This window comes from Coregonus clupeaformis, chromosome 17 (assembly GCF_020615455.1).
Source record: "Coregonus clupeaformis isolate EN_2021a chromosome 17, ASM2061545v1, whole genome shotgun sequence".
Classification (NCBI taxonomy): Eukaryota; Metazoa; Chordata; class Actinopteri; order Salmoniformes; family Salmonidae; genus Coregonus; species Coregonus clupeaformis.
In genome coordinates this window covers 28,733,392-28,760,760 of record NC_059208.1, presented here as the reverse complement: position 1 = coordinate 28,760,760, position 27,369 = coordinate 28,733,392, and the positions used below count along the sequence as shown (strand labels likewise).

General features: G+C 45.2%; 1 protein-coding gene across 2 annotated transcripts; it reads left to right on the top strand.

The window, feature by feature from the left end:
* Window positions 1-1,689: 1,689 nt before the first annotated feature.
* LOC121585515 lies at window positions 1,690-23,095 on the top strand. 2 transcript variants are annotated; one of them, XM_045226644.1, is made up of 13 exons: window positions 1,690-1,832; window positions 2,722-3,060; window positions 3,315-3,578; window positions 8,432-8,467; window positions 8,872-9,044; window positions 9,290-9,452; window positions 10,233-10,294; window positions 17,492-17,684; window positions 21,328-21,486; window positions 21,675-21,748; window positions 22,035-22,061; window positions 22,581-22,627; window positions 22,931-23,095. In XM_045226644.1, exons 1-13 carry the CDS (start codon window positions 1,754-1,756, stop codon window positions 22,941-22,943), a joined length of 1,629 nt encoding a protein of 542 aa, XP_045082579.1. In that variant the 5' UTR covers window positions 1,690-1,753; the 3' UTR covers window positions 22,944-23,095. The 2 variants fall into 2 exon arrangements, with proteins under 2 accessions (XP_045082579.1, XP_045082580.1); XM_045226645.1 differs by lacking the exon at window positions 22,035-22,061.
* The last annotated feature ends 4,274 nt before the right edge of the window (window positions 23,096-27,369 follow it).

Sequence of the window (27,369 nt, the reverse complement as noted above, 5' to 3'; positions counted from 1 at the left end):
GGTGTTTGTCTTGTGTTGTCTAGTTTGTACACCTGTTACTTAGTTTGTGTTGATTATGTGACATATAAGTTCCCTTGTTTTACGTTTGGCCTTTGTGTGTTATTGTCATTTTGTCCTGTCTGAGGTTCAGCATTTCTAGTTCGCCTATTACGCACAGCGCGTGTTACTCCTCCAGTGTTGTGGAGACCTTTTGTTTTGTGCGTGTTTACTGGAATTAAAGTAGTCATCCTGATCCTCTGTGTCCTGCGCCTGACTTCACCGCCGCATACACATCACCCCAGTCTGACACCGCTATTTATTTTGTATAATTTTTTGAAACAAGTAATTTTTTGAAACAAGTTATTTGGACTATTTTGTGTATGTCCATTACATGAAATCCAAATAAAAATCAATTTACATTACAGGTTGTAATGCAACAAAATAGGAAAAACGCCAAGGTGGATGAATACTTTTGCAAGGCACTGTATCTACAGAACCCCTGGTTCGATTCCAGGCTGTATCACAACCGGCCGTGATTGGGAGTCCCATAGGGCGGCGCACAATTGGCCCAGCGTCGTCCGGGTTTGGTCGGTGTAGGCCGTCATTGTAAATAAGAATTTGTTCTTAACTGACTTGCCTAGTTAAATAAAGGTAAAATCTATCTATCTCTCTCGCTCTCTCTCTCTCTCTGGTTTCTCTCACTCACCCTGTCACTACTTCTCTTTCTGTTGCTACCTTCTCTCTCCATTGTCCCCTGTCTCTCTCCCCCTCTCTTTCTCTTTCTCCCACACCCTTCCCCTATTCTCTCACTCCCATGTCTCTCTCTCTCTCTCTTTCTCTCTCTCGCTCTCTCTCCCCGTCAGCCCAGTGGTAATTAAGAGTGTATCTGGTAATGGAGCTCAGAGGAGCTGATAACACCGTTAGCTTAATTAAACCCATTTATGGGATGTAAGACATTTAGCCCAGGGGTTCCACTGCTCCCACTATAACCCAAACCCTTTATCTCTCTAACTTCCTTGTTACCTCTCTGTCTTTCTCCCTCACTTTCATTCTGTCCATCTCTTCCTGTCTCTCTCTCTTTATTGGTCTTTTTCCCTTTCTCACTTTCACATATACTGTACGTGTGTACATGTTTGTTCCTTTTGTCATTCTCCAACCCCAGTATTGAGGTCATCGTATGGATTTTATCCCAAGTGAAGTTCTTCTCTCTGTTTAAGAACATACACAGTACAGTGACTAAGCTGCAGCATGAGTTTACATCAGCATGTAGCCCGGTGTGTTATATTGTGTGTGTATGTGTATTGGTGTGAATGTGCGTGTGAGCGTGCGTGCGTGTGTGTGTGTGTTTCTGTGTTGGCCTTTTTCCCTTGTGCCAGTCCTATAAGTGTTTATCAGTCACCAACAGACTACCAGTCAGTGAACACAGTGACACTCTCTTCCTGAACACTATCAAGGTTTTGGACGGGTTATATCCTGTTCAAAGCAAAGGCACAAGTTTGGCCCCAAATTGCACCATATTCCCTATATAGTGCACTACTTTTGACCAGTCCTATGGGCCCTGGTCAAAAGTAGTGCACTAAATAGGGTATAGGATGCCATTTGGAACTCAACCCCATTCCCTGTTAATGACAATTATAGAATACAGAGATATTGCTAGTAAACTGGACATGAGAAGGGTGTTGTTGTTTGTGGTGGTGGTGGGTGCTAGTGGAGAGTGTGTGTGGGTCTGTGTGTGAGTTGACTTTACACCTGCTCGGCTGCCTCTGCTTGGACCATGGAGTTTAGATGTCTCCTCTTTGTTCTTATTTCTTCTTCGGTGGTGCTCATCACTCAATCTGACACGACCACTAAAGGTATGGTGAAATTATAACCATTGATAGATGACATCGCACAAATTGCCTTCACTTCACACAGTATTTTCCCGCACAAGTGTTATGACTAGTTTACTCAATCGTTTTGAAGCTGAAAACGAATGTGAGATTCTTCTGTTGGTGTTCAGTGGATCTTTTATCAGAAAGTATATGGAAAACATAACATAAAGCATAATCAAGGTAGTATTTTATAAATAAGGTAGTATTTCAGTAGAGATTTAGAAATATTCCTGTCATTTGGAGGTCAAACCAGGGATACACATCTCTAATCCTTCCAGTCTGGCTGGCTCTCAACTCTCCTTGGCGTTTAATTGGTCCATTAATAATAATAATAATAATAATAATATGCCATTTAGCAGACGCTTTTATCCAAAGCGACTTACAGTCATTCGTGCATACATTTCTGTGTATGGGTTAATGCCATTGATTGGGCTTAAAGAGTCCACAACACACTGGGTCTTCCTAATCTAAATCAGTTACTGATTAAAAAGGAAGGATAAAAGCCTGGGTATGTTCCAAATGGCACCCTATTCCCTATATAGTGCACTTCTTTTGACCAGGGCTCTAAGAAATAGGGTGCCATTTGAGAGTCCTCTAGAAGCAGAGCTGTGCGTCTCTGGGTTAAGTCTGAGTGTTGATTGTGGGTCCAGCACTAGTCACCTCTTATCTCCTCAGGTCTAATCTATCAGTGGTGAGGCCAGAGCCTGATCCAACTGCAACCCCTTCTACTAGCACCTTTAGTTTTTACAGAGCACATAGAGCTGGATAGGTGTGAGCAGCCATGGCAGAAGGTCCCCTGTAAGCCCATTGGAAGGTTAGACCTATCACTATTTCACTCACTTGTTTTTGTGTGTGTTTTTGTCGTCATCAGACCCTGACTGGAGTGATGTCGTCGTGACAATGGTTGGCAGGGCAGTCACCTTACCCTGTGTTGATTGGCCTCTCACTGGTTCTGTGAACATTAATTGGAAGATGAAGTCTCCCGGCGTAGACCATTGGAAACTGGTCCTCTCGGCCAATGAGAGGCAGCAGTTCTCGGGCGCAGCCTCAAAGGCTTCCATGCGATTGGTTGACTCACACTTTCAGGAAACTGGGGACTTCTCTCTGCTGTTCATCCCCAAAATGGAGGACAAGGGTCGCTACTCCTGTCTGATTAAACAGCAAGAGAAGAAACTGAGAGAGAAGATCATACTATTAGCCGTCCTCACAGGTATAGAACTGTGGTCCTGTACACAAAACAGGCTACCGCTACAGTATGTTCATATACATGTAATACACAGTTGTGATGGTATTGATAAAAATATTGTTTATAAATAATGTATTTATTTGGCACAATCAGGTCAGACTGTAGTAGCAATAGTCCACATGTTTTCTATCTCTTATATCCTTTCTCTTATTTCCTACCTCCTTTCTCCTATTTCCTACCTCCTTTCTCCTATTTCCTACCTCCTATATCGGTCCCAGTCTCTATGTTTCCTTCAGCCACTCTCCCTCAACACAGCACACTGCGTCTGATGGCAGAAGTGTCCCCCGCCTCCGCCATTTCCGAGGTAACCTGGCTGTCGCCCGGCGGGACGCCCCTACGATTGTCAAGGAGGTCAGGGGGGGTGGTCGCCAAGCTTCCCCAGATACGCCTCACTGACCAGGGGGTATACATCTGCCAGGTGTACCCGAGGGGTAACAGCAGCACCGCTCTGTTCCCCTTCACTGTGGACGTCCTCGTGGATGGTGAGATATGACGGGAGGGGGAGAGGGGAGGAAAGGGTGTAGTGCCATAATTGGAATCTGGGATGAATCTCAATACTCCAAACAAAGCATTCTATTTACGTCGGCATTGTATTGGCGTTGTTATATACAGTGCATTCGGAAAGTATTCAGACCCCTTGACTTTTTCCACATTTTGTCACGTTACAGCCTTATTCTAAATTGATTAAATCATTTTTTTCCCTCATCAATATACACACAATACCCCATAATGACAAAGTAAAAACAGGTTTAGATTTTTTTGCAAATGTATTAAAAACACAAAACTGAAATATGACATTTACGTAAGTATTCAGACCCTTTAATCAGTATTTTGTTGAAGCACCTTTGGCAGCAATTACAGCCTTGAGTCCTCTTGGGTATGACGCTATAAGCTTGGCACACCTGTATTTGGGGTGTTTCTCCCATTCTTCTCTGCAGATCCTCTCAAGCTCTGTCAGGTTGGATGCACAGCTATTTTCAGGTCTCCCTAGAGATGTTAGATCGGGTTCAAGTCCAGGCTCTGGCTGGGCCACTCAAGGACTGATGAGGATTTTTCAGTAAACTATGAGATAAACAAGGTTAATCACAAACATAACGAACATGGAGTCAGAATTAAACATGGGTACTCTGTTGCTGGGCAAGAACTTAATTGGTTCCTTTCACTGGGTTTGTGTGTGTGTGAAATGGGGATCTGACCTCGGGTCGAATTCCTCGCTCTTACCTAATCCACGGCTGTCCTACCTTATCAGAGACTGAAACCAGACTGTTGCCTTTTGCCTCTCTCCTCAAACAAAGTCCTGAGAGCGGAGCCGGAGTTGAACAGAGTTCAAACAAATCATGAGTAATTACAGCATGACGGGAAGGAAGAGAGGAGTAGTTGGGTTTGGGTATGTTTGAGAGATTGAGTGTGGACCTGCCATGTCCAACAATTAATCTCCATGTCAAGCCAGGGTGAGCCGGGGTTGAACAGAGTTTAAACTGAACATGATTATCTTTGCATGGCAAGGGCTTGATTGATTGAACTACTATTGTTTCTAAACTGAATAGTAGTCAAATTTAGCCGCTATCATAGACTAAGGAAGTGGGCGGAGCGGTCGTGAGGGGGATACTGAGGATAGTGGTGGGGGAACCCAAGAGGGAGGGGCTTTAAGCTGAGATGTGGGAGATGGACAAGGAGATGCTTTGCAAATCACCTTGGCTTTGTTTATTTGTAATAAAGTCTATCTTAATTGTACAAAAACTCCGAAATACTTTGGTTCTTTGATTAGTATAAGGACGAAATTTGCCATATCAGGACAATGACACTTTTCCTGAAGCCACTCCTGCATTGTCTTGGCTGTATGCTTAGGGTTGTTGCTGCATACAGCCAAGACAATGCAGGAGTGGCTTCAGGAAAAGTGTCATTGTCCTGGTATGGCAAATTTCGTCCTTATACTTCACCCCAGTCTGAGGTCCTGAGTGTTCTGGAGCAGGTTTTCATCAAGGATCTCTCTGTACTTTGCTCCATTCGTCTTTTCCTCGATTCTGACTAGTCTCCCAGTCCCTGCCTTTGAAAAACATCCCCATGCTGCCACCACCATGCTTCACCGTAGGGATGGTGCCAGGTTTCCTCAAGACGTGACGCTTGGCATTCTGGCCAAAGAGTTTAATCTTGGTTTCATTAGACCAGAGAATCTTGTTTATCATGGTCTGAGAGTCCTTAAGGTGCCTTTTGGCAAACTCCAAGCAGGCTGTCATGTGCCTTTTACTAAGGAGTGGCTTCCATCTGGCCACTCTACCATAAAGGCCTGATTGGTGGAGTGCTGCAGAGATGGTTGTCCTTCTGGAAGGTTCTCCAATCTCCACAGATGAACTCTGGAGCTCTGTCAGAGTGACCATTGGGTTCTTGGTCACCTCCCTGACCAAGGCCCTTCTCCCCCGATTGCTCAGTTTGGCCGGGCGGCCAGCTCTAGGAAGAGTCTTGGTGGTTCCAAACTTCTTCCATTTAAGAATGATGGATGCCACTGTATTCTTGGAGACCTTCAATGCTGCAGAAATGTTTTGGTACCCTTCCCCAGATCTGTGCCTCGACACAATCCTGTCTTGGAGCTCTACGGACAATTCCTTCGACCTCATGGCTTGGTTTTTGCTCTGAAATGCACTGTCAACTGTGGGACCTTATATAGACAGGTATGTTCATTTCCAAATCAGGTCCAATCAATTGAATTTACCACAGGTGCACTCCAATGATGTTGTAGAAACAAATCAAGGATGATCAATGTAAACCGGATGCACCTAAGCTACATTTCGAGTCTCATAGCAAAGGGTCTGAATAAGAACCCTTCCCTTTTCCACATTTTGTTACGTTACAGCCTTATTCTAAAATGGATTAAATAAATAAAAAATCCTCATCAATCTACACACAATACCCCATAATGACAAAGCGAAAACAGGTTTTTAGAAATGTTTACAAATGTATTAAAATAAAAAAAACAGTAATACCTTATTTAAATACAGTACCAGTCAAAAGTTTGGACACACCTAGTCATTCCAGGGTTTTTCTTTATTTGTACTATTTTCTACATTATATAATAATAGTGAAGACATCAAAACTATGAAATAACACATATGGAATCATGTAGTAACCAGAAAAGTGTTAAACAAATCAAAATATATGTTATATTTGAGATTCTTCAAAGTAGCCACCCTTTGCCTTGATGACAGCTTTGCACACTCTTGGCGTTCTCGCAACCAGCTTCATGAGGTAGTCACCTGGAATGCATTTCAATTAACAGGTGTGCCTTGTTAAAAGTTAATTTGTGGAATTTCTTTCCTTCTTAATGCGTTTGAGCCAATCAGTTGTGTTGTGACAAGGGTGGGGTGGTATACAGAAGATAGCTATATTTGGTAAAAGACCAAGTCCATATTATGGCAAGAACAGCTCAAATAAGCAAAGAGAAATATAATATAATATAATATAATATATAATAATATAATATAATATATAATATGCCATTTAGCAGACGCTTTTATCCAAAGCGACTTACAGTCATGCGTGCATAATTTTTTTTTTTTTGTGTATGGGTGGTCCCGGGGATCGAACACACTACCTTAGCGTTACAAGCGCCGTGCTCTACCAGCTGAGCTACAGAGGACCACAGAAATGACAGTCCATCAATACTTTAAGACATGAAGGTCAGTCAATCCGGAAAATTTCAAGAACTTTGAAAGTTTCTTCAAGTGCAGTCACAAAAACCATAAAGCGCTGTGATGAAACTGGCTCTCATGAGGACCACCACAGGAAAGGAAGACCCAGAGTTACCTCTGCTGCAGAGGATAATTTCATTAAAGTTACCAGCCTCAGAAATTGCAGCCCAAATAAATGTTTCACAGAGTTCAAGTAACAGACACATCTCAACATCAGCTGTTCAGAGCAGACTACGGGAATCAGGCCTTCATGGTTGAATTGCTACAAAGAAACCACTACTAAAGCGTCTGCTAAATGGCATATTGTTATTATTATTATTATTATTATAAAGGACACCAATAAGAAGAAGAGACTTGCTTGGGCCAAGAAACACGAGCAATGGACATTAGACTGGTGGAAATCTTTCCTTTGGTCTGTTGAGTCGAAATGTGAGATTTTTGGTTCCAACCGCTGTGTCTTTGTGAGACGCAGAGTAGGTGAACAGATGATCTCCGCATGTGTGGTTCCCACCATGAAGCATGGAGGAGGAGGTGTGATGGTGTGGGGGTGCTTTGCTGGTGACACTGTCGGTGAGTTATTTAGAATTCAAGGCACACTTAACCACTATGGCTACCACAGCATTCTGCAGCGATACGCCATCCCATCTGGTTTGCCCTTAGTGGGACTATCATTTGTTTTTCAACAGGACAATGACCCAACACAGCTCAAGGCTGTGTAAGGGCTATTTGACCAAGAAGGAGAGTGATGGAGTGCTGCATCAGATGATGCTTCTGATAGTGGTGTCAGCATTCTGTGAGGACAGACGCTGGGAGACGAGAAGCAGGTACAGGGAGTGAATATTTAATATAAACAGACATGAAACAAAACACGGACAGCGTCTGGACAGGGGAAACATAACGACATTAATGCTGACACCAGAATGAAACTGAGGAAGTGACAGATATAGGGGAGGCAATCAATGACGTGATGGAGTCCAGGTGAGTCCGATGAAGTACTAGTGCGCGTAACGATGGTGACAGGTGTGCGTAATGATGAGCAGCCTGGCGCCCTTGAGCGCCAGGGAGGTGGAGCGGGAGCAGGCGTGACAAAGGCAAAGGGTGGCTACTTTGAAGAATATAAAATATATTTTGATTTGTTTAACACTTTTTTGGTTACTACTTGATTCCATATGTGTTATTTCATAGTTTTGATGTCTTCACTATTATTTTACAATGTAGAAAATAGTACAAATAAAGAAAAACCCTTGAATGAGTAGGTGTGTCCAAACTTTTGACTGGTACAGTATGTAAATAAGGTATTACTGTTTTTTATTTTTAATACATTTGCAAACATTTCTAAAAACCTGTTTTCGCTTTGTCATTATGGGGTATGTTGTGTAGATTGATGAGGACATTATTTTTATTTAATCCATTTTAGAATAAGGCTGTAACGTAACAAAATGTGGAAAAGAGAAGGGGTGTGAATAATTTCAGAATGCACTGTAATTGACAATTATTTATATGTGCTCCCACTATAACCACTGCTTCCACGCTAACCCAAATGCTTTATGTCTCTCCCTTTATCTCTCTCAATCCCTTGTTCCCTCTCTGTCGTTCTCCCTCGCTCTCCCTCCCTCTCCCTCGCTTTCTCTCTCTCTCTCTCTCTCTAGGTATGAATGTGGCCTCGTTCACCAATATAAGCCATAGTGAGTGACATCACAGTGTACAGTATACTCTAGTCTAGCTAAAGCACAGAGCCAGCAGCCTCTGGATCAAGCAGCACAATGCAAACTAACCTTACTGAGGGACCAGCTCTCTCTCAGAAACATAACAACATAATCCCTAATGTCGCTGTGCACCTCTCTCTCTCTCTATCTCTCTCTCTTTCTTTTCTTCTGTCTGTTCTGTTCCTCTCTCCACGGCCACCTCTGTCACTCATCCTACTCTCTATATCTCTCAAACCATCCCCCCACCACTCTCTCTCTCTTCTTATCTCTCATGTTCTCTCTCTTACTTACGCACCTCTCATTCTCTTTCGCTCCCCCATTCCCCGCTTTCTCTCTTTCTCTCTCTCTCTCCCTCCCCCTCCCTCTCCTCTCCACCTCCCTAGGTCCTCAGATCTCTATGGCCAGTCTCACCCAGACCCCTCTCACCCTTGCCTGCCCTCCGATGCGGGGAGACTATGTCCTGCTCTACTGGCAGCCCCCAGACAGCAGAAAGCCCAACGCCACAACCCTGGTCTACGGGTACGACCGCTGGAGGGACCGCACAGAGCAAAGCAAGGTACAACCAGAAGAGGATGTGTGTGTGTGTGTGTGTGTGTGTGTGTGTGTTCATGCTTGCGTGCGTGTGAACTGGGTTCCTCTACAGGTTTCTTATTTCGAAGGGGTTTTCCTGGACACTGTGCTTCTGTTTCTGCCTGCTCCAAGGGGTCCAGGCCGGGTTACTGTAAAAACACTGTATGACAACTGCTGATGTAAAAAGAGCCTTCATAAATGAATGTGTTTGAATGAATTTGATTGATCTAGACTCATGCCCACCTGAGCCTGGATGGGCCATTGTCTACCCCAAAAGAGGGTTTCTTCTCCTTCCTGCTGAGCCCAGGGCTGAACGACGGAGGCCTGTACATGTGTGAGGTGTTCCTCAATGACAACGTGTTCAGCCAGAGGACCCTGCTTAGCATTCTTCAAGGTACTGAGGGGAAGAGGGAGGAGAGAGGGATGAAAGAGGGAGGAGAGAGGGAGGAGAGAGAGATGAGTGAAGAGAGAAGAGTGATGTATTTATGTCTGCTATAGAGATATCAGTATTAATAAAAACAAAGACTAAAAATACTATCCAACTCCCACACACACACACACACACACATACGCACACACCCGTCTGTCCATTTTCGCAGCCTTGGAAGGATTTAATAATCAGTGTCCCTCTGGCAGCCATCTCAGCTGCCCAGACATGACCAAGCGATCTGTCACTGTCACCCTGCTCCACACCCCTGCGGACCAATGTATTTTTAACCTGCCTCATTATGGGTGTAATTATGTATGATTATACCTGCCACACTCCCGCCAGGGCTGTGGGAGGCACACATTAAACACTGTAATCACGGACAGAGACGTGTGTGTGTGTCTGTAGGGCTTGATTACACCCAGATTGATCCTCATTGGGGTTTGATGAGACATGGGGCATCAGTCACCCTTAGGCGGCACATTAGAAGCAATTCTGTGTAATGAATATATATTATTTTGACCCCTCTCTAATTCACTTATTGTTTTTTTTCTTTCCACCCCCCCTTTAACTCACCTTCTATCTCTCCTTGCCCCCCTTCTCTATTTGTCCCCTGACTTCCCCTTTTATTGGTACTTCCTTCACTCTCTCCTTATCCCTACCCCACATTGTCTTTCTCTTTCTAACTCCCTTGCCCTCCACTCTCTCTCCTCTCCTTCCCCCTTTCTCCCCATCCGTCCATCCCAGTGAAAGCCAGACATTCTCCATCAGTCCTGGTTCTGACGTGTCAGTATACAGAGCGCTCCCAGGTAGGTAACCATCCCCTGACTGGCAACATTCATCCCTCATCTCTTCACTGTGATAGTTAGCTGATGTGTGGTGAGCTTTCAGGCACAAAATGGCTCCTTGAGCACCTGGGCTGAGTTCATTAGGCACAAAACGGAAAACTGACTGAAACAGGGAACGACTACCTGGACTTGTCCAATTAGAAACACACATTTTAGTATTCTGTTGTAAGTTTTCTATTGTATAGTGCCCTAATGAACACGGCCCTGGTGTATAAAGAACATGCTGTACAGTCGTGGTCAAAAGTTTTGAGAATTACACAAGTATTGGTCTTCACAAAGTTCGCTGCTTCAGTGTTATGAGATATTTTAGTCAGATGTTACTATGGTATACTGAAGTATCATTACAAACATTCCATAAGTGTCAAAGGCTTTTATTGACAATTACATTAAGTTTATGCAAAGAGTCAATATTTGCAGTGTTGACCCTTCTTTTTCAAGACCTCTGCAATCCGCCCTGGCATGCTGTCAATTAACTTCTGGGCCACATCCTGACTAATGGCAGCCCATTCTTGCATAATCAATGCTTGGAGTTTGTCAGAATTTGTGGGTTTTTGTTTGTCCACCTGCCTCTTGAGGATCGACCACAAGTTCTCAATGGGATTAAGGTCTGGGGAGTTTCCTGGCCATGGACCCAAAATGTTGATGTTTTGTTCCCCGAGCCACTTAGTTATCACTTTTGCCTTATGGCAAGGTGCTCCATCAGGCTGGAAAAGGCATTGGTCGTCACCAAACTGTTCTTGGATGGTTGGGAGAAGTTGTTCTCGGAGGATGTGTTGGTACCATTCTTTATTCATGACTGTGTTCATAGGCAAAAATGTGAGTGAGCCCACTCCCTTGGCTGAGAAGCAACCCCACACATGAATGGTTTCAGGATGTTTACTGTTTGCATGACACAGGACTGATGCTAGCGCTCACCTTGTCTTCTCCGGACTAGGTGTTTTCCGGATGCCCCAAACAATCGGAAAGGGGATTCATCAGAGAAAATGACTTTACCCCAGTCCTCAGCAGTCCAATCCCTGTACCTTTTGCAGAATATCAGTCTGTCCCTGATGTTTTTCCTGGAGAGAAGTGGCTTCTTTGCTGCCCTTCTTGACACCATGTCACGGTTTACTAAGCCCGAACCCAGAAGCAGACCAGGACAAGGTACGTTGAGAGAAAGGTGAGTGTTTATTTAATCGATTCCGAGTGAGGCTGAATAATCCAGGGAACAGAGCGGGTGGCGTGGATGGGTTGTTGAGGGTGCAGTGGTTGGTCCGGTACTGGCTCGGCAGCCGCCGACCATCAGGCAGAGGTTGGGTGAAGGTTCCGGGTGAGAGACTGCAGACAGAACAAAAACGGAGGTCAGTACACAGCAAGTCACAAGGTGCAAAACAACAAAACTAACACTAATGGCTCAGAGGCTGATACGCTGACAAACATACTGTTCATAGCTAACGATCCGGCAGGAACTGGATGTTAGGCCAGAGCCTAAGAAGGGTGATGATCAGGACCAGGTGTGCAGATTGCTGATGGGATGCAGGTGCGGAAAACAAGAGCGCTCCCCGGAGCGTTCCCGAACCCTCGGGAAACTGGAGATTACGAACAGGAACACTAGTCACCAGCCAGGACCCGACTCAGACAGCCGGGATCGTTACAGTACCCCCCTCCGACGAACGCCACCGGGCGGACTCCCGGAGCGCCAGGATGGAGGCGGTAGAAGTCACTGATGAGGTCCGCATCTAGGACCTGTCGCCGCGAATCCAACTCCTCTCTTCAGGGCCATACCCTCCCAGTCCACGAGATACTGGAAACCCCGGCCCCGCCGTCTGGAATCCATGATGCGACGCACCGTGTAGGCAGGACCACCTCCGATCATCCGAGGAGGAGGAGGAGGAGGCGGAGGAGGCAACAGAGGACTGAGGAAGACAGGCTTGAGGCAGGAGACATGAAAGGTGGGATGGACTCTGAGCGTCCTCGGTAGTTTGAGTCGAACTGCCACTGGATTGATCACCTTCTCCACCACAAACGGACCAATGAACTTCGGTAACAACTTCCTAGACTCAGTCCGTAACGGAAGATCCCGTGTGGCCAACCAAACCCTATCTCCGATGGTATAGGTGGGAGCGGGGATCCGGCGACGATTCGCCTGGAGCTGATACCGGTCCGAAACTCTAAGGAGTGCCTTTCTGGCCCGATGCCAGGTCCGGTGGCAACGACGAATATGGGCCTGAACAGAAGGCACTGAGAGCTCCTTCTCCTGAGAAGGAAACAGGGGAGGTTGGTAGCCATACAGGCACTGGAAGGGAGACATCCCAGTGGCAGATGTAGGAAGAGTATTGTGGGCATACTCAACCCAAGGCAACTGAGAGACCCAGGAGGTGGGGTTGGAAGAGACCAGACAGCGTAGCGTGGATTCCATCTTCTGGTTGGCTCTCTCCGCCTGACCATTGGATTGGGGGTGAAAACCAGATGTGAGACTGACTGTAGCTCCAATGGCCAAACAGAAGGACTTCCAGACAGCAGAGGTAAACTGAGGGCCACGGTCGGAAACGATATCACTGGGCAAACCGTGGACCCTGAAAACCTCCCTAACCAGGATCTCGGACGTCTCCGAGGCAGAGGGAAGCTTGGCAATAGGCACAAAGTGGGCGAACTTGCTGAATCTGTCCACGATAGTCAGAACGACCGTGTTCCCCTCAGAAGCGGGCAACCCAGTGACGAAGTCCAGGGCCAGATGCGACCATGGTCGCCGGGGAATAGGAAGGGGGTGAAGTAGTCCAGAGCTGGGCCGATTGGTACTCTTATTCTGCGCACACACTGGACAGGCAGCAACAAAACCCCGAGTATCCTCGGCCATGGCAGGCCACCAAAAACGTCTGCGAAGAAACGCCATTGTCCGAGCCACGCCAGGGTGACAAGCCATCTTGCTGGCGTGGGACCATTTGAGGACAGCAGGACGAACCGACTCAGGCACAAACAACCGACCGGGTGGACCGTTACCGGGACCGGGCTGAGTCCGAAGGGCCGCCAGCACCTCCTCCTCAATCTTCCACATAACTGCTCCCACGACGCAGTTCCGGGGGAGGATTGTCTCGGTCTTGGACCCACTCTCCTCCGTCTTGGAGAACATCCGGGACAAGGCGTCCGCCTTGCCGTTCTTAGATCCAGGTCGGAACGTCAGGGCAAACCTGAATCGTCCGAAAAACAACGCCCACCTGGCCTGACGGGAGTTGAGACGTTTAGCCGATTGCACGTAAGCAAGATTCTTGTGGTCAGTCCAGACAATAAACGGTTGCTCCGCCCCCTCCAACCAGTGGCGCCACTCCTCCAAGGCAAGTTTCACCGCGAGAAGCTCCCGGTTACCCACATCGTAATTCCTCTCCGCAGGCGAAAGGCGACGAGAGTAGTAGGCGCAGGGATGGAGTTTACTGTCCGTGGAGCATCGCTGCGACAGGATGGCGCCAACTCCCACATCAGACGCGTCCACTTCAACGACGAACTGACGGGCCGTGTCCGGTTGAGAGAGAATCGGTGCGTTGGTGAATCGCCTCTTCAAATCCAGAAACGCTCGATCCGCCTCCGGATTCCACTTGAAGGTCCTGATACTGGAAGTCAAGGCAGTTAACGGAGCGGCCACACGGCTGTAATCCCGGATGAATCTGCGGTAGAAATTCGCAAACCCCAAAAATCTCTGGAGCTGCAATCTCGTACCGGGCTGGGCCCATTCCAGAACCGCTCTAACCTTCTCCTGGTCCATCCTAATCTCTCCCCTGGAGATGATGTACCCGAGAAAGGATGTCGTGTGGGCGTGAAACTCGCACTTCTCGGCCTTCACGAACAGGCGATTCTCCAACAATCGCTGCAGAACCTGCCGGACATGCTGGACGTGGTCGGAAGGTTCCTTCGAGAAGATCAGAATGTCATCCAGGTAAACAAACACAAAGAGACCGATCATATCTCTCAGGACGTCGTTCACCATACTCTGGAATACCGCTGGAGCATTGGTCAGTCCAAACGGCATCACCTGATACTCGAGTGACCCATCGGTGTATTGAAACCCGTCAACCACTCGTCCCCCTCTCTGATCCGGACCAGGTGATACGCATTGCGTAGGTCTAGCTTGGTGAACACCGTAGCACCCTGTAAGGAGTCGAAGGCAGAACTCATCAAGGGCAGGGGATACTTGTTCTTGACCGTGATGTCATTCAACCCCCGATAATCAATACACGGTCGAAGAGAGCCATCCTTCTTACCCACAAAGAAGAATCCTGCCCCCCAGGGGGTGATGACGAGGGACGAACAAGACCAGCAGCTAGGGACTCCTTGATGTAGGTCTCCAACGCCTCACGTTCAGGTCGGGAGATACTGTATAACCTTCCCTTGGGGTAGACAGCTCCAGGGACCAGGTTGATGGCACAATCATATGGTCGGTGGGGAGGGAGTGACAGAGCCTTCTGCTTACTGAAAACTTCCCCCAAATCATGATATGTCTCGGGAACCAGGGACAAATCTGGGGGTTTAGCCTCAATCACCTGACTGGGAACCGAATGGGGGCAGGCAGTCTTGAGACAGTTAGCATGACAATCAAGGCTCCAACTCGTTACCTTGCCCGTCACCCAATCGAACGTGGGATTGTGTTCCTTCAGCCAGGGGTATCCAAGGACCAGAGGAACATGGGAAGACGGCAGAATGAAGAATGAAATCATCTCAGAATGATTCCCCGACAACCGCATCTTAACCGGTTCAGTCCTCATCGTGATACGTGCCAGACTACTGCCGTTCAGAGTGGTCGCTTCAATGGCTTCCGGCAATTGCTCCTTGGAAAGCCCCAGCTGTTCCACCAACTCGGCATCAAGAAAGCTTCCATCGGCACCTGAATCGATAAAGGCGTTAAGCGCTAAGCTCTGATTCCTGTTCACAAGGGTAGCCGGGAAACGGGGTCTGACAGAGGTACTGAGAGGTTGAAACTGGCTCGCTAAAAGTCCTCCCAACTTTAGCGAGCCGGGCAGTTTGACGACCGCCGGGAACAAGTGGAGATGTAATGTCCCGAGCTACCACAGTAGAGGCAGCAGTTGGTCTTACGTCTATGTTGACGCTCCTCCTTGGTTAACCCGTGCCGCCCCACTTGCATGGGTTCAGAATCGGGAGAGAGGACCTCTCCACTAATCCATTGTGGTGGAGAATGATCGACGTGTTCTGGTCCACCACCCGACCCGACTGGGAACTGAGAAGCTGATCGATTGGACGGACCCCATTGCTCCTCCCTCCTTCGCTCTCGGACTCGATTATCCACCCGAATAGACAAGGCTACCAAGCTGTCCAGGTCACTAGGCTCCGGATAGGAGATCAACTCATCCTTGAGCTGCTCCGACAGACCCTGGTAAAAGGCCGCTTGCAGAGACTCCTCGTTCCACCCACTCTCCACAGCCAACGTCTTGAACTCGATCACGAAGTCGGCCACGCTGCGAGTTCCTTGGCGAAGCGAAAACAGGCGCCTAGCTGCGTCCCTCCCTCGGACGGAATGGTCGAAGAGCTTCCTCATCTCGGCCGTGAACCCCTGGTATGAAGCCATGCAGGGATCCTGTCGTTCCCAAACGGCTGAAGCCCACTCCAGCGCTCGACCACGCAGCAACTCAATCACAAAGGCTATCCTAGCCTTGTCTGTGGCATAAGAGTAGGGCTGTAGATCGAACACTAATCCACACTGCATAAGGAAGGAACGGCATCTTCCCATCTCCCCCTCATATTTATCCGGCGTCGGAACCTTGGGCTCACGGATGGACACAGCTTCAGAAGCGGCAGGCGAGATGGGTGAAACCGGTAGTGGATCCTCCACCGGACACTTGCGTTGGTTCTGGACCTCCGTCAGACCGGTAGAAAGGTTCCGAACTGACAACGCGATCTCCTGTAGTACCGTGCTATGATGGCCCAACATCTTCTCCTGCTGGGTAATAGCATGGCGAACAGAGTCCAGGTCCGCTGGGTTCATTACTGGCCGGATCGTTCTGTCACGGTTTACTAAGCCCGAACCCAGAAGCAGACCAGGACAAGGTACGTTGAGAGAAAGGTGAGTGTTTATTTAATCGATTCCGAGTGAGGCTGAATAATCCAGGGAACAGAGCGGGTGGCGTGGATGGGTTGTTGAGGGTGCAGTGGTTGGTCCGGTACTGGCTCGGCAGCCGCCGACCATCAGGCAGAGGTTGGGTGAAGGTTCCGGGTGAGAGACTGCAGACAGAACAAAAACGGAGGTCAGTACACAGCAAGTCACAAGGTGCAAAACAACAAAACTAACACTAATGGCTCAGAGGCTGATACGCTGACAAACATACTGTTCATAGCTAACGATCCGGCAGGAACTGGATGTTAGGCCAGAGCCTAAGAAGGGTGATGATCAGGACCAGGTGTGCAGATTGCTGATGGGATGCAGGTGCGGAAAACAAGAGCGCTCCCCGGAGCGTTCCCGAACCCTCGGGAAACTGGAGATTACGAACAGGAACACTAGTCACCAGCCAGGACCCGACTCAGACAGCCGGGATCGTTACACACCAGGCCATCCTCCAAAAGTCTTCGCCTCACTGTGCATGCTGATGCACTCACACCTGCCTGCTGCCATTCCTGAGCAAGCTCTGCACTGGTGGTGCCCCGATCCCGCAGCTGAATCAACTTTAGGAGACGGTCCTGGCGCTTGCTGGGCTTTCTTGGGAGCCCTGACGCCTTCTTCACAACAATTGAACCTCTCTCCTTGAAGTTCTTGATGATCCGATAAATGGTTGATTTAGGTGCAATCTTACTAGCAGCAATATCATTGCCTGAAGCAATGATGACGGCACTTGTTTCCTTGCAGGTAACCATGGTTAACAGAGGAAGAACAATAATTTCAAGCACCACCCTCCTTTTAAAGCTTCCAGTCTGTTATTCTAACTCAATCAGCATGACAGAGTGATCTCCAGCCTTGTCCTCGTCAACACTCTCACCTGTGTTAACGAGAGAATCATGGCAAAGAGGGACTTTGCAATTAATTGCAATTCATCTGATCACTCTTCATGACATTCTGGAGTATATGCAAATTGCCATTGTCAAAACTGAGGCAGCAGACTTTGTGAAAATTAGTATTTGTGTCATTCTCAAAACTTTTCACCACGACTGTATAAACACAATCCACCATCCTCCATCCACCAGGTGAAGCGGGTGGTGTGGAGCCACCAGAACCAGAGTCGCACGCTGAAGTGGAGCTCCTCTGGCCCGGGTCGCCTCAGCACCGAGGTCCCCCTGTCCCCCACCCAGGACACGGCTGGGAACTACACCTGCACCATGCAGCTGAGGAACGGACAGGCGGTCAAGGCTGTTTACACCGTCATACTGCCCCCTAAAGGTGGGGAGAACCAAACTGTCCAACTCCCAAAACAAACATGGATAGTCGAGGTAGACTAGAGATTGGGTCTTTAGATCTAAGATCAGCTTACCCTCTCCTAATGATAACCATAATCAGTAGTGCTAAAAATGCTAAACTGTTCTCAGGTCAGTGTCAACTAACTGTACCTAGCAGGACCAACATGTTTGTCCAAATAAGTTCCTTTACAATGCTTCCTTTCCTTCTTGCTATCATCTTATCCTTTATTCCTCGCACCCACCCAGTCAGTTCCAGCTGGGGACTGGGCCGGTGTGTTAGAAATGCCAGGGCCGATTTCTGGTCCCAGTCCGCCCCTGGTCAGTTCCCATCAGTGATTCTCATCAGTGATTAACAGAGAAGTTGTAAAACCAGGAAGTTATGTAACTCATCTGTTTGTATGGTTCCATTTGAGACCTTTAAATATACTTTGCTCTTTAACACCCTTATAGCCAACACCACTATAATCATTATGACCAAATAGGGACTCATCCATGTTCACTGAACATGAACATCCTCTATCAGTGGTCCCCAACAGCACACATTTTTGTTGTAGCCCTGGACAAACATAGCTGATTCAACTCTTTGAGGGCCTTATGATTAAGTTGCCAAGTTGAATCAGGTGTGCTTGTCTGGGGCTACAATACAAATGTGTAATGTTGGGGGTACTAGAGGACCGGCGTTGGGAACCACTGCTCTAGATCAGTGGTTCCCAACCTTTTTTGGTTACTGTACCACCAACTGAATTCTGCTTTGGCCAGAGTACCCTTGAAGTACCCCCTCATGTGCATTGTACCAGCCTTCTCAAGTACCCCCTGTGGATAGGCCAGGTACCCCCAGGGGTCCTAGTACCCCTGGTTGGGAACCACTGCTCTAGATAATAATCCCTTCCCAATAGAGAGAAGTGAACAGCAGGTAAGCTCAGCTGCTAATCCATTAGCTATGTAAACACACCTGCCTGTGTTTATCTATCTCTCCTCTCCTCTCCTGTCGCTCCTGTCCTGCAGTGCTGGATGTGTGCCCACTCCAACCTCATCTCGTTATCTCCAGAGACCTGTTGTGAGCTAAGCAATCAGCCCAGAAATGGAATAGGCAGGATGCATTCTAAATTCCAATTCTAAATTCCACATAAACTTTTTAAATGTTCCACAATATGGTAGTGAGAATAACAAGAATTGTACACATATAGAAGACAGAGAAAGGCACTGAATTCTGCGTGCCAAGTATTGACTGAAGAAAACTTCCACATGACACCCAATATGTCCCATGTCTGATCCATCCACACACCCCAGAACATTGCTTTGAATGGGAGTTAAATTGTCTGTTTCATTCCATTCTATCCTATTCTACAACCTTAACCCATTGTTCTGTTGCTTATCACAGCCAGACAGGTTGACCTGAAGTTGCACTACAACCACTATAAAACGCTTCACAGAGCACTGACCTTGTAGTCCTGCCTGCCTTCCTGCCCGTGTGCCTGCCTGCCTGAGTTTATTCACATTCATTGTATCTGAGGAAGCACACAAAGCAACAGAAGGATCTGACAGTTGAATGAATCTCGTTATGAAGATGAGCTCCCTACCAATACCCCCATACATCACTGATACCGAGGAGCCATGATGATGACACACAACAAAGCAATGCTTTAACAAGAGTAATGGATATGCAAAGGAAAGTAGGGAGGGAGGGAGGAAGGGAGGAAGTTGGGAGAAGAGTGAAAGGGGAAGGAGAGAGAGAGAGCAAGATGGGAGGAAAGAATAGTGGAACAGAGGGGAGCAAAGGTTTATTATAGTATAAATACTGTAGTATTACTATAGTTCAAAAACCATAGTATATACTAAATTAATTACTGTATTGTTTTTGCAGACATTACTGTAGTATTTACTAAGTGTTTTAGTTTTATTATCTTTGACATAGAACTGGTGGGCTGTAGGGAACACAATATATAGTCTATACTTGGCATGTAGGTTTCTCACTCATGGGTGGCACAAATTGGGATATGGGGGATGGGAATGGATGGGGTATATGCAAAAGGTATACTGTAGTATTACTATAGTTTTAAAAAACTGTGGTGTTTTTGTGGACACTAGTGTTTTGCGGACATTACTGTAGTATTTACTACAGAGTTTTTTTGCGGATAAAACTGTAGTATTCTAAACAGTATACTACTAAATTATATAGTAAGTACTACACATGATCGAGTGATACTACAGTGTGTAGTATATTATTTTACAGTATTCTACAGTATACTACAATATTATAATGTAAGAACTACACGATCGAGGGATACTACAGTGTGTAGAATAGTATTCTATAGTATACTACACATTTCTATAGTAAGTACTACACATAATCAAGGGATACTACAGTGTGGAGTATAGTATTCTACAGTATACTACAATATTCTATAGTAAGAAGTACACGGTCGAGGGATACTACAGTGTGGAGTATAGTATTCTACAGTGTCCTACAGTTTACTACAGAATTCTATAGTAAGGACTATAGTATTCTATAGTAAACTGTATTATTTTGTCATGTGGGGAAGTGTGTAGGGAAAGGAAATTAGAGGAGAGCAGAGAGGAAGGAAGGAAGGAAGGAAGGGAAGGTGCACCCAGGCCATTGAGGAGTGATGGTATTTACGCCTCGCATCGCTGCACCCAATTACCATAATTCATGCAGTGTTAAAGAAGCTGGCATTGAAAACAGAGCAGGTCAACCTGGCCCGGGTGTGCAAAGCTGTCATCAAGGCAAAGCGTTGCTACTTTGAACAATCTCAAATATAAAATATATATATATATTTTTTATTTTTTTTATGGTTACTACATGATTCCATATGTGTTATTTCATAGTTTTGATGTCTTCACTATTATTCTACAATGTATAAAATAGTAAAAATAGAGAAAAACTCTGGAATGAGTAGGTGTGTCCAAACTTTTGAGTGGAACTGTAAGTAACAGTAAAATTGTATTAATGGTCACATCGCTGGTATACAAATTAAGAGATATATAAATGAAGATATACACTGGTGACATCAAAGTCTCTCTTATATTGTGGATGCTTGTGAGCAGGTAGTTGTCACTGTGGTAACTGACACCTCCCACACATCTCCCATGTCTCCCTGTTGCTGTGTTTGCATGAATGATGTCACCTCACCTCACCATGCAAACACACCAGACTACTGTATTCATGTCGCGTGTGGCACTTTGTCTGTCTACAAATGGCTAATTTGAATACCATGAGCTAATCACATGGTTATGTAATGTAATATTTATGTGTCTCCCCTCCCAACCTTCTCTTTCATTGTTCTGTTTCATACAGAGTACTGTATGGAGTGTGACACAGGATTTATACTGAGTGTCTTGCCATGATAAGAAGTTAGACTTCCAGCAATTAGCTGCAGAGATCTTGGATGAATTTCAACATACCCACAGTGACTCCCCCTCCCATCTTGTCTCTCTCTATTTAGATAGGACCTCTCTGGAGCTAAATCAGGGAGCAGGCCTGCCCCCTGCTGGGAATGAGACCACACTGCTCACTAATAATTGATCTACAAGTGTTCAATTCATACAACACTCATTAACTTATTCTCTTTTTCTCTTTCTCACTTCTTTCTCTCCTCTTCTCGCAGAGAACACAGCGAGCACTGCTTCTATCTCTCCTCCTCACCCAGAGAACAACAGTGCCTCCCTCCTTCCCTCCTTCCTCTCTGCTTTATTACTCCTGGTGCCCCTGGTTGCCGCGGTTGCCGGAGTGTTGCTATGGAGACAGAAAGACATTTCTCGCCGCGGTGAGTCTTCCAGCGTTTTCTTTTTTGACATCCCTACCTCCTTCATGTTCTCTCCATTTCTGGACCTGTCAACTCCAGTGAGTGATCTGGGGCATGACATACAGTACTATCAGGTCGATGCAATGAATCTGGCAGTCTGCCTCTCACTGTGTGTGTGTGTGTGTGTGTGTGTGTCTGTTTCTCCACAGGTATTGAACAGTCTCTCTCCCACTACTCTGGGGAAGTGGAGAATATCTATGAGAATCCTGAGGATGTCAGACAGGTGATGGATTCATGCCTTCTCTGTGATGGATCTCTGTTCTCTTCTCCCTCTCCTCCTTCTGTTTCCCCACCATTTAATTTCCTGTCTCTGGCCCTCTGTTTCTGTCTCTCTCTTCTTCTCTCTTTGTTTCCCGCTTCTTCTTCTTTACCCCTCATCAAACTCCCTGCCTCTCCCTATCTCTATATGTCACTACCCACCCTGTCTATCCCCCCCTCTCTTTCTCCCTCTCTTTCTCTCACACTCTGTGTGGTTATTAAACACTATTTTCTCTCCTGTCTCCCTATAGACTTCTCCCCAGGGTTCAGTGTACATGGTGAGTTATTGTGTTCTGTTCTCAGGATCGCAGACACAGAGGTGTTCCCCTGAGTTTGTGTGTGCGTGGGGAGGGGAGGTTGTAGTGCCCTCCCTTGCTAGTCTTTCCGTGTGTGTGTGTGTGTGTGTGTGTGTGTGTGTGTGTGTGTGTGTGTGTGGTGCGTGCGTGTGCGTGCGTGCGTGCGTGTGTGTGTCTCCCTCTGCTGTCAGCAGATATGTCTTCCCACACCCCCCTCCCCTCCCATCAGTCCTGTGGTTCAGATAAACCCATCAGTTCTTAACTGTCAGCCTTACATTAGTGATATTAACAAATCAATTGCATCACACCCAGAAGGACGCCTTTAAATGTGCTCTCCCTTCCTCCCCCTCACTCCCTTCTCCTTCTCCCCCCTCTCTCCTCCTCTCTCTCATTCTACTCCTCTGTCTGTCTTTCTCTCCTTCTCCTCCCCTCCTCTCTCTCGCTGTATTATGCCCTTCTCCCTTCTCTTTCCCTTCTCTCTCTCTCTCCTCTTCTTTTCAGGACCTGAAGCCCAGAGGGGAGGATGATGTCTATAAGGAATTGGAGGGGTAAGAATTAAAGAGCCCTGGGTCATGCGTGGTGTGTTTGTGTGTGTGTACGGTTCTGTCACAATTTCCCATCTGCCGTTCACAGGCCCTCTCACCCCCACCAATCATGTTGCTCTGAACATCACTATGACACTGTCAACCTGCCGCTGCATGTCGGTAACATAATTTCACACAATGCACTGACAGTGAAGTGTGTGTGTGGTTTTGGGTGCGACGTGCAGCACGTCATGCATTGGTGCATACGTTTGTGTGTGTGTGTACCTGTGTGTGTCTGTGTGGTTTAAGAGTGTGTTCTCCTTTTAGATACGAATCTTGAAGCCTTTGGAGACCTCCACATCACAGGATTTATCAGCAACAGCTTGAAGCAAGATTATCTCACCTCTGTTCAGTATATGGACATCTATACTGCCTTCAAAAAGTATTCACACCCCTTGACTTTTTCCACATTTTGTTGTGTTACAGCCTGAATTTAAAATGGATTACATTGAGATTTTATATCACTGGCCAACACACAATACCCAATAATGTGAAATGGGGAATTATGTTTTTTGACATTTTTACTAATGAATAAAAAATGAAAAGCTGAAATGTCTTGAGGCAATAAGTATTCAACCCCTTTGTTATGGCAAGCCTAAATAAGTTCAGGAGTAAAAATGTGCTTAACAAGTCACATAATAAGTTGCATGGACTCACTCTGTGTGCAATAATAGTGTTTAACATGATTTTTGAATGACTACCCAATCTCTGTACCCCACACATACAATTACTACATCTGTAAGGTCCCTCAGTCGAGCAGTGAATTTCAAACACAGATTCAACCACAAAGACCAGGGAGGTTTTCCTATGCCTCGCAAAGAAGGGCACCTATTGGTAGATGGGTAAGAATTTTAAAAAGCAGACATTGAATATCTGTTAGAGGATGGTGAAGTTATTACACTTTGGATGGTGTATCAATACACCCAGTCATTACAAAGATACAGGCGTCCTTCCTAACTCAGTTGCCAGAGAGGAAGGAAACCACTCAGGGTTTTCACCATGAGGCCAATGGTGACTTTAAAACAGGTACAGAGTTTAATGGCTGTGATAGGAGAAAACTGAGGATGAATCAACACCATTGTAGTTATACCACAATACTAACCTAAATGACAGAGTGAAAAGAAGGAAGCCTGTGCAGAATAAAAATATTCCAAAACATGCGTCTTGTTTGCAATAAGGCACTAAAATAAAACTGGAAAAAATGCGGCACAGAAAGTAACTATGTCCTGAATACAAAGCGTTATGTTTGGTGCAAATCCAACACAACACATCACTGAGTACCACTCTTCATGGTGGTGGCTGCATCATGTTATGAGTATGCTTGTCATCGGCAAGGACTAGGGAGTTTTTTTTGATAAAAATAAATGGAATAGAGCTAAGCACAGGCAAAATCCTAGAGGAAAACCTGGTTCAGTCTGCTTTCCAACATACACTGGGAGACATTCACCTTTCAGCAGGACAATAACCTAAAACACTAGGCCAAATACACACTGGAGTTGTTTACCAAGATGACATTGAATGTTTCTGAGTGAACTAGTTACAGTTTTGACTTAAATCGGCTTGAAAATCTATGGCAAGACCTGAAAATAGCTGTCTATTTTAAATATCCTACAATCTCTTAAGAGAATTGCCCAGAAACACTCATAGCTGTAATCGCTGCCAAAGGTGATTCTAATGTGTGAATACTTATGTAAATGAGATATGTCAGTATTTCATTTACAATACATTTGCTAAAATTTGTCATTATGGGTTATTGTGTGTAGATGGGTGAGAAAAAAAACATATTTAATTAATTTTGAAATCAGGCTGTAACAACAAAATGTGGAATAAGTCAAGGGTATGAGGTTTATGGTGATATTGATCAATGGCCATAGGGATAGATCTGGGCTGGGGAAAATATAACCCTGTTTTTCATATTGTGTTGCCAATTTTCTTCTCTGTAAAAAAAAATCAATGAACATCACCAAATAAACGGGTCAAAGGAATCTTAATTGTCTGTAATCAAACCAAATGTTATTGTCACAATTGTGTCATTGCAGCATTTATTACTACAGTAAAATGACTAATTATTCCTCCTAAAACTCATGCACGGGAACTGACAAGTTCTTCAGAGAAAGGGTTGAGATGGCAGAGGCAGAAGTGTTTTTTTTTTTTTCTGGGGGTAGATCAGCTTAATATTGCAGATAGATTGTAACTTCTATCAATGTAATTGTCTGCATCACTTCCAATCCCCCATGTTTTTTTTATATATATATATATATATACTCCCCTTTATTTCTTTTCAACCCCGCCATCCTTTCCCTACTTGGGGTAAATTAGTGAACAACAATGCCCAGGCCTCTACTTCCAGCCTATACTTACTATCTACACCTTATGGACACAGTCAATTTTACAATAATTATATTTTATTTGTTTTTTTTGCTCCTGAACTACTTCTACTCTCAACCTCTCCGATCATTTTCATGATGTCCATCCGGTTTGCTTCTATATGCCATATCTTTCTAACAGTGCTCTTTCCCAAAAGCTCCCAACATACAACCTATATACTTATTATGGACACAGTATGCTTACATTATTAGTTATCTTGTTGTTATTAGTCCCATCCTTCAACTCCATTCAATACCTCCCATCTATCTCTTAACACCATCCATATAGGATTTCTATTTGCCATATATATTTCAACCATACTGTGATGTTTTACAAAAGTTCTGAACCTTTCTATTCTCATTGCTTCTACAGATTGTGAATTAAAAATAAACATTTTTGCTAAAAGTATTATTATATTATTGATCGATTGACTATGACTTTTCAGATCACCCAGTAATGCTATCTGCAAGGTTAGCTCCAGGTAAATATTGCAATCCTTTAGCCATTCCTGGACCTGTGTCCAAAAACAAGCTACAAATGGACAGAACCAAAACAAATGATCTAATGATTCTGTCTCTTCACAGCAAATCTGCAGAGGTATCCCCCATATAAATAACATTATATTGGTAGCAAGAATTTTATATAATAATTTAAATTGAAAGATTCTAATTTTTGAATCCGGTGTCGTTTTGCGTGTCAGTTCATAAACACTATGCCATGGGATCCGTACGTCAAAAATCTCTTCCCAACTATTTTGCAATCTATATGGGACAGCTGTCAATCCTTTGGTCCTTAAGTGAAACTGATATACTTTTTTATTTATCACAGTTTTCCTTAACCAATTATGTTATTTAATGCAAGTAAGTTCCTTACTTTCTCCCCCTTCCACTTTCCTCTTCCACTTTTGCGGTAAGGCTGCAATTATTTGGTTGTAATTTTGGGTGAGCAGACATTTCCATATGTTTTTGTTAGCTGCATGTGCGACATAACTCCACCAGTCCTACCGATGATATCATTTACGAAGATTATATCTTTTCAACCGAACAAGATCCCACAACCCACTAGTGCCAATAGGCTGCCTAAGTATGATCCTCAATCAGAGACAACGAGCTACAGCTGCCTCTGATTGGGAACCACACCGGCCAACATAGATCTACACATAATAGATCGAAACATAGAATACACACAACAAAGAATATACACACCCTGACTCAACATTTAAGCGTCCCCTGAGTCAGGGCGTGACAATGGCTTGTTTTAGAAATAGTGATATTTGGGAGATTATTTCCTTTTCAAATAACTGAAAATGAGTTGTTGTAATCTGAATAAAGGGAAAAAGGCCTTTCTTGAACATTGGGTGAGACAATCTTACTAATTTGCTTGAGAACCAGTTCGGATTTAAGTATAACTTTTGTATGACTGAAGCTTTTAGTGATAGGTCTAATGCTTTAATATTTAATAATTTCTGTCCTCCGAATTCATATTCATTATATAAATAGGCCCTTTTAATTTTGTCTGGCTTGCCGTTCCAAATAAAATTGAATATTTTTTTCTCATATAATTAAAAAAAAAAAATTGCTAGGCGTAGGCAAGACCATAAGCAAATAGGTAAACTGGGATAATACTAAAGAGTTAATCAGGGTGATTTTTCCACAAATTGACAGGTATTTTCATTTCCATTGTCTGTAATCAAACCAAATGTTATTGTCACAATTGTGTCATTGCAGCATTTATTACTACAGTAAAATGACTAATTATTCCTCCTAAAACTCATGCACGGGAACTGACAAGTTCTTCAGAGAAAGGGTTTTGATGGCAGAGGCAGAAGTGTTGTTTGAAGTTGAAAGCGCGCCGAATACATTAGTGAGAAAGATGAGTGGACAAAGTGAAGTCCAAGAATGGAACAAAAAACGCTAAAATGTTGTGGGAAATGAGTCTGATGAGTCGTTGCTTGTTGGAGTACGTTTTTTGGTATGTTCATTTGGAACCCCTTTTGAAGTCACGAGGATGGTGAAGAAGGCGTTGGGAAAACTGGATGCAGTCAAAGTAACCAGGAGTGGTATGGTGTTAAGCACTTTGTGACATCTGCTGATGTACAAAGGGCTTTATAAATACATTTGATTTGATTTGATATCGTGTGTATCTAAAGAGCAAAAGGAGCGTGCATTGTGGCATGAAGTGGACAACTTTGGTTTTTGGAGCAGGGCAACGGTAAAAGGTGTTATCTGGCGTCCCATTGGACATTGAAAATCAACATCTTAGGCTAAAGATTCCAGGAGTAGTTCATGCACGTCGCTTGACCCGTATGGAGGATGGGAAAAAATTTGCTAAGTGTATCT

Excerpts from the sequence above, each read along its gene's own strand:
- LOC121585515 (XM_045226644.1), top strand. The coding sequence starts at position 1,754 with ATGGAGTTTAGATGTCTCCTCTTTGTTCTTATTTCTTCTTCGGTGGTG. Across the intron at positions 8,468-8,871 it reads GTTCACCAATATAAGCCATA|GTCCTCAGATCTCTATGGCC; the intron begins GTGAGTGACATC and ends CCACCTCCCTAG. Across the intron at positions 22,062-22,580 it reads CCCAGGGTTCAGTGTACATG|GACCTGAAGCCCAGAGGGGA; the intron begins GTGAGTTATTGT and ends TCTTCTTTTCAG.